The sequence below is a fragment of the Biomphalaria glabrata genome, chromosome 8, assembly GCF_947242115.1.
Source record: "Biomphalaria glabrata chromosome 8, xgBioGlab47.1, whole genome shotgun sequence".
Classification (NCBI taxonomy): domain Eukaryota; kingdom Metazoa; phylum Mollusca; class Gastropoda; family Planorbidae; genus Biomphalaria; species Biomphalaria glabrata.
Window position 1 is genome coordinate 25,222,788 of NC_074718.1, and position 7,439 is coordinate 25,230,226.

At 36.9% G+C, this 7,439-nt stretch overlaps 1 protein-coding gene across 1 annotated transcript; it reads right to left on the reverse strand.

The window, feature by feature from the left end:
• Positions 1-460: 460 nt before the first annotated feature.
• On the reverse strand, positions 461-6,464 carry LOC106071096 (allene oxide synthase-lipoxygenase protein-like). Its single transcript, XM_013231133.2, has 15 exons — positions 5,859-6,464; positions 5,635-5,679; positions 5,398-5,526; positions 4,968-5,065; positions 4,749-4,881; positions 4,548-4,643; positions 3,805-3,901; positions 3,547-3,664; positions 3,361-3,453; positions 3,197-3,257; positions 3,000-3,105; positions 2,805-2,902; positions 2,541-2,714; positions 1,173-1,339; positions 461-734 (listed from the first exon to the last, which is right to left on the reverse strand). Exons 1-15 carry the CDS (start codon positions 6,375-6,377, stop codon positions 620-622), a joined length of 2,049 nt encoding a protein of 682 aa, XP_013086587.2. The 5' UTR covers positions 6,378-6,464; the 3' UTR covers positions 461-619.
• Between the last annotated feature and the right edge of the window lie 975 nt (positions 6,465-7,439).

Below are 7,439 nucleotides of genomic sequence, written 5' to 3' on the forward strand. Positions count from 1 at the left end.
ATGAGAAACCCAACCTTGAAACACTGTCGATTTAAACAAATGTACTAAAAAGAAAAGTACTATGTAATTATATTTGCTGTTGTGAAATGACTAAAGTTTTAAAAATGAAAATACCGGTATCGCAGATTTGCATGAAGACGTTATCAAAAATGTGGACAAGTTTTGATGAACTATGGAGGTCAGAACCGTGTCGTGTTCTATTCTAAGCACAGTCTTATTTAGGGAAGAAAATTTATAAAGTTTACTGAAACCTACCAGATGATTTGCTTTAAAATAATTGACGCAATTTCAATCAATGTAAGGAGTTTTATTCTGTATTTAATGTTTAAGAGCTAGTGTTCACAAAATGTAAGCCTGTAAATATTGGGCTAGTCTCAAATTTATATAGTCTTAGATTGCTAACATGTCACCTTAATTTTAAGATCTTGGAATCTTTAAAAAAAGACTAACCAACAATTACTGTTCTTTGCATGATAATGCAGCTTTATTTCTAACAAATGTTAACATTAGATTAAAATTGTAATGTGATAAATCAAAAAATAACTTAAAGGTATACAATACAATGTATACAAATACTGAGAATTCGAGACATGCAATAATCTAGGTTTATCTAGGTTTCTTAAATACTAATGCTATTTGGAATATATTCAGGATCCAGATATTTGTACTTTGGGAATCTTGATTCGTTTCTTTCTTTGATGATTTTGCTAATTTCAGCAATGTCTTGTTTAAATCTGAAAAGTGAAACGAATATAAAGATTTAAAACCTAAAAATAACTCAGTATTTTTCGTTAAATGCTTTGGGTGGCCATTCAACACTAAGAACAAATATTGCAATGGCTCGGACTCCAACACAAAGGGGGAGGAGTAAAGACTAAAGAGAACAAACTAGGGAGGGGATCAAGAGAACAAAGTCAGCAGAATGGACGTAGCCCCAACTAAGGGAAGTAAAACCCAATTGAAAGGAAGTTGGCCCAAAACATAGTCCGATGTCACCCTATGCTTCACTGATCCACTTTTGAAACAAATGCATACAAATTTAGAATTAAAGTCAAATCAGTTTTGAAAATCACTTCTAGATCTACACAAGTTATTACACATTGCACCATTTACCAGGTTTCAAATTTTGGATTTAAGTTGAAGGTTTGCATTTAATATTGTGAAACGTTTACCTGTCCACAACAGCCTGTGCCTGAGGCTCCACAATGTGCTGCACTTCAAAGTCTCCAAGGCTTTTAGTTCCTTTGGTGCTCAAGACTTTGGTCATTGTCATGATCTCCAGCGTCATCTCTTTGTTGGGCAGACATGCTAGGACTTGTTTCTCAGTCATCACTTCTTTCTGTGGGAAGGGAAACGGTTACTCAAGGAGTACATAGGCTAAGGGAGACAAGCCAGAATAACATGCATAACATCGTGCGATAGAATAACGTGAGCGATAGAATAACGCGATAGAATAACGCGCGCGATAGAATAACGTGCGCGATAGAATAACGTGCGCGATAGAATAACGTGCGCGATAGAATAACGTGCGCGATAGAATAACGTATAGAATAACGTGCGCGATATAATAACGTGCTCGATATCGAGTTAACACTTTAAACCAGAAAGTCTACAACACGATGTTGTGTAATCTGACTATAACATGCAATATAAAAATTGCTTAAAAAGCTTATACATGGGAAGGAACTGACAAGGGAAAGAACTGCATATTTTACTTCCATCTCAATACTGCAAGATTTCCTTTTCTATACATACCAATAGTTAAAATAGTATTTTTTTTATTCATTTGTTTTCATCTCATCCGAGAATGGAAGTGGGAGAAATATACACAAGTATAAGCTTTGTAAAAAAAAAATAATCGGCTCTTACGTTCCGGTTAACATCCTTAGTAAAATAAAGTAAAAAAAAAAAGCGATGTAGAAATGTGACGACATGGCTGCCTGGTCGTGCGGTTTGCGCGCTGGACTGTCGTTCGGATTTATCGATGGTCGAGGGTTCAAATCCTGCCCGCTCCCATCCCCCGTCGTCCTGCGGGAGGTTTGGACTAGGAAGTAAACTATCTTCAACTCTGAAGGAACATCCAAAACATGTAAAACATTTTACAAACATACAATCAAACCTAAAGAATAAGGTTTGAAAAATAAGCAATGACAAAGAAGTCCAATTGAAAGATTTGACAAAGCTAAAGAGTAGCAAATGTGGACATGTTCCTTTGCTCATTACGGCTATTTTGTCTTTAAAAATACGCCACTGTCAAAGCGCATCTCTAACACTTCCATGCTGTGCTACAAATGGGAGTTGCAATGAACAAAAGACCTTTTATAAAATAGCACATCCTATAGTCTGTACACCAGATATTCCATTAAAAAGTCTTGCTATAGTTTTCCGTTCATTTAAGAACGCGAGCTCAAATACCTGGAGCTTGAATTTTAAAATATTGAATTTCAGTCGTTTAGGCGTTTGGTGGTAATTGCAGAAATGATTTTAAACGGCTAAATCTATGTGTTAGGTTTTTTGTAGGTTATTGTACAACAACTTACAGCATCTTTCGGTGGCTGTTCAACAAGTGTGGCTGGATAGTTTGGCGGGAAGCCGTACTCGTCATATTGTGGGAAGTTGGTGGCGGCATGACCGACACTACAGATGAAGATGGTACTTGTCACTATCTGTTGCACTTGTTCAACAGTACTGAGCGCTCCATTGCCGGGAATTCCCTGAAATTTGGGAAGGAAATTAATCGATAAGCAAACATTGTATGACTTTCTGTAATGATCTAATACATTAACAGGTGACTATATGTGTACCATGATTCCCATGCCACCTTCAGCGAAGTTTCTCTCTTTGACCAATTCCTGAGCCCAGTTTTGAAGCTCAAAGTCACCAATAACAAGTTCAGGCGTACCTGGAAAATTTAGTAATTACGTTTCAGGACTATGGCTTATTAGATACTGTTAACAAGATTTGTTTTAAAAAGTATTAAGGCGTAGGCAAATACGTACTATAATATATAGCGAGGTAGTCCCGCACGTATTTGTCGATGGCATTGTAGAGCAGGATGGCGTCATTTCTGTAGTGGTATCCAGGTAAGACGTTTAGATCATCCAGCTAAAAAGGAAAACAAAAACGCTACAAGTCTTAGACTTAAGGTTAAAGAATAAAGGTTTGATCTTAAAGTGTCGATAAGTGATTAACTTACCCCTCTTCTCTTCAGATCCTCAGGTAAGGTTCCATCCACATCTAGCCTCCAATGTTTGTATCTGTATTGGAAAATGTTTGAGTGCTTAGTACAACCGATGAACTACATTTCTAGAATAGAAACGTTAATTTTTGCATTAAAGCTTTTTTTTTTTTTGGACTTACGCTTTTGCTACCAGAGCATACATTCCCTGATTGCCATAGTTCATTGCCTTGTCCACCCATCCGCCTTCACTGATCAGCTCAGACACTGCAAGACTGAATTACAAAAAGAAAGTTTAGAACAAGCTAATATTCTTTGTGATTTACATTTCCTAGTTGCTACAGACCTAATAAGGCAATTTTTTTTACCTGTTGATAGCTATCAGATTTAGAAAGTGTGGTGCCAGGATTTTATAGACTGGATGCGAATGTGACAGATTACGCTGAGTTGCCAAGCAGAATGACTCCATGAGCAAATGGGTGAAACCTTGGAGTTATTTAGCAAAAAAAAAATAAATATTAGCACACTATGGAATATCAGGAAGTATTAACAGTTTTAAAATACTTTTGGCTCTACACACACGACCGTACAATGAAGCCCTAGTCGAATTCAAACTGACAACCTACCAAGATGAGTTAAGGCTTGATGGTAGGCACTGTCGGCGTTGTTAAACCACATCTTGACCATTGTCCAAGTCAGACTAGGTGAGCGTGGAGTAAAGATCTAAAATGATTCAGAATAAACAATAATATTTATAAGTACTTTAGGCTTTTTTCCTTGCATGCATGGGTCATATTACGTTAAGTGAATGTAGTCCCTATTTTTTTGTGTAGAAAAATGGATGCAAGGTTTATTTTATAATTAATATACATAGTCTTTGATATAATCTCTTTACATCATTGATTTTATTTTACTGTAGCTAAAATTCAATTCTTGTCTCTCTACACAAGGCAATTCTTGTCTAACTCTCTACACAAGGCAATTCTTGTCTAACTCTCTACACAAGGCTTATCTCCCCTTAACTTGTTTTTTTCCCTACATTTCCAAAATAATTACGACTAGTTGATAATTGGTTAATTTTTCGACTGATTGTTTTGTTAGGGGCAATAGATAATTGTGCAAACTTTCATTTCGATTCGAGAATGGAAAAAAAGAAGAAATACAATTTGTATCAGACAGAACAAGTTAAGGCTTTTTGAAAATTAATAGTAAGATGATTAGCATAGTGTTCTTTATACAATAGGTAAAGTAACTTAATATCCGAGACCCTAGAACTAATTTCTAACCAACTAGCATATAATGCAACATTAACATCCAAAATATCGTTAGCCTATAGATAATACTTTTAAGAGTTGAACAAAAGCCTTACTGGATTTTCGGCTCCAGGTTTTTGAAACAGTTGTATTGCTATGGGTCTGAGCTGTTCAGCCATGTCAACAAAAAACAGACCAATGGGAGCACAAAGCTGTGGAAGAAAAGTCACGTGGGTGTTTATTGGTTGCAAATTTAAGTAGAACGCTGACTTCATTGTAAAAATGTAGATATTAAGTTTTACAAAAAAGGTTCTCACCACACGATCTTTTAGTGTAGGTAGGCCTTCCAGAATCTGGAAATCACAAATAAACAATCTTTTCTTATCCAAAGCTTGCTGTAATGTTAGTCCTCCCAAAAGAGGAGCCAGAAGTGCATCGGTGACGGGAAATCTGAGTTGAAAAATTGACACGATACAGAACAAAAATTGACAAGCGCTAGACTATATATGCAAGTTCCAATCGTTACAAAAACTTACTTCTCGGGTATAGATGTAGCCAATGCAATGACCGAATGATTGACACTAGCAACTCTCTGCCTGCCAAAATTTAGATCGTCTGTCCACAAAGACGCTTTCTGAAATGGAACAAGTAAATGCGATTATCATCACATTTTCATACATCAACACGCTTTTTATACAGATATTGAAATAAACTTGAATGCACTGGTTTCAGATTGTGAAGTTGTACAAGTATCTTTGTAGACGTGCTGAACACTGCACGAAGTCTTAACAAGGTCACAATAGGAAGAATCAAAACTAAGGTCTATTGCTACGATTTGTAGGCTAACTTGGAACATGCCTTTATAATGAAAACCTTTACTAGGCTTAAGTGGTCTGAAACTGTCTAGGGTTTATAAGCTAAATTAAATTTGTACAAGATTTTTTGAAGATAAAAAGGTAAACTTACGTCAGGCTTTGGGAATGCTGGAGGTGAATAGATGGACGCAATGTCGCCAATACTTTTCCAATCACCGTGAGCGTAATTGATGATTTTACTTGAGACTTTCAACCCGAGAATCAATGTTGACAAGCAGAACTACAAAATAGAAATGTTTAGGTTGTAAATTATTCACAATTTCAAACCTCTTCGAAAAAAAAACAACTAGCAAAGTATTCCCAAGTCATGTATAAACTGAGCACTTACTTTGTCATTGAAGGAAAACATCTCATCCGCTGGCAAAGTCTTGACCTAAACACGAAGCACAGATTTAAAAACTTTTAATGAGCGAAATTAAAGTTCAGTTGATGTTAAAATTTGCCCAAACCGACATAGCGCAATCTTCGACGGTTGCACAATTCACTATTGAATGACATACTGAATATATTTGAAGTATTAAATACTTTGTAAAAAAAAAAGGTGTGTCTTACCTGTACTGGTCCATCAGGATACTCTTTGGGAAACTTCTGATCCAAAATGTAATACTTTCTTTTATCAGCGATGTACTGTTTTCTTGGTTCTTTCAAATCTTCGTCCTCATGTTGTGGCAGCGCCGTGTCCAAATGCTTAATCTTGTAACGGTAGTTGGCGTTGACCCAGCGGTACACAGGGAACACGAAGAGACTCTTGGTGGCCTTGTTCTGTACAACTATTCTCTCCACGTACCAATCGCTGCTGGAACAGTGGTCGTCCCTCCAGAACTCGATTCTCTTAATGCGACCCTCTTTCTTCAGGCTTCCAGTGTAGGACTTGGAGATCTGAAAAACATCCTTGGACCCCCTCTCAAAGTTGTTGGTCATGATTTGATCCAGTCGTATCGCAGAGCTGGACTCTCCTTTGTCATCGTAGAGTATAATCGAAACGTTGGCGTTCGTTCCAGCGCCGATGGTGTCGCCAGTTTTCACTTCGACTATGTAGTCAGACTCCACAAGTCCAAAGAATGAAAACATTTTGATGACTTCACTGACGGCACAGATCCAGTAGTTAATCCAAATCGAACAATTTTCGGTCTCCAGACAACACTCTAGTTACGGAAGTCTTGTACTCGGCTTTTATAATGTTGAACTATCTGACCTTGGTGAACACGGGAAGTCATTCACGAGAAAATACAAAAATTACAACTCACTTTTCGCCAAGAAGGGTAGGGGAGCACAAGGAAAACTATAACACTAAATGACATAAGTCTTGTCAACTGTAAAGGCGGGTACAAATACTACAAATGGAGGTACCAACGTGCTCCCATCTCCCCATGCTGTTCTCTTAAATTCTTATGTTACATATTGTTGTTTTTTTCTTTGCTTCGATCCAGAGGCGTCTCTAGAGTCGGTGTTACCCGGTGCGATTATCAAGTGGTGTCACCTTTTCATCACCTAATTATCTTATCTTATCTTATATAATACAGACGTTACTTCAAAAAAGAAGATGATTACGTCCTACGTGTCATGCATTCAGTCATGCATATTAACCAATGACTTAAATTCTGCCAAGTCACTGGTTTTCCTGGCTGACTCAGGCAACCCATTCCATGCTCTAATAGCACTAGGGAAGAAGGAGTATTTGTACAAATTTGTCCTAGCATATAGGACGAGGAATGTGCCTTTATCTTTGTGTCTTTCAGAGTGTTTTATTAAATTTTGTTTTTGTATTTGAAGATTATGCTTCAGTGTTTTATGTATAATTGCTACTTTACTTTTGAGTAAGAAATAAAAGAAACTTGACGATAAAATCTGTCGTTGGTTTACACATTGCATAAAGAACCAATTCACTGCACTTATTCATTGGTCATTGTAAAATGGGGTAAGCCGATTGTATGAAAAAAAAAACATTGGTTCTTTCTGACATGGTACTTCTTTGATGTCCCCCCGATCCTGATATTTTCCATAGGTGAGGACAGCACCTCTAGAGACGCCGCTGCTTTGATGATTTCATAGCAATGTTGTAAACTTAAGAAGAGTTGTAGCCTAATTTTAAAAAAAAATTAAACTGAGGTTAAAAAAAACCAACGTAGAAGG

What these genes read in the sequence shown, in the direction of transcription:
- LOC106071096 (XM_013231133.2), bottom strand. Translation starts at nt 6,377, where the DNA reads ATGTTTTCATTCTTTGGACTTGTGGAGTCTGACTACATAGTCGAAGTG. An exon ending in AACCTGGAGCCGAAAATCCA is followed by an intron (nt 3,902 to 4,547) that starts GTAAGGCTTTTG and finishes GAATCATTTTAG; the next exon opens with ATCTTTACTCCACGCTCACC. An exon ending in GCACAGGCTGTTGTGGACAG is followed by an intron (nt 735 to 1,172) that starts GTAAACGTTTCA and finishes TTCACTTTTCAG; the next exon opens with ATTTAAACAAGACATTGCTG.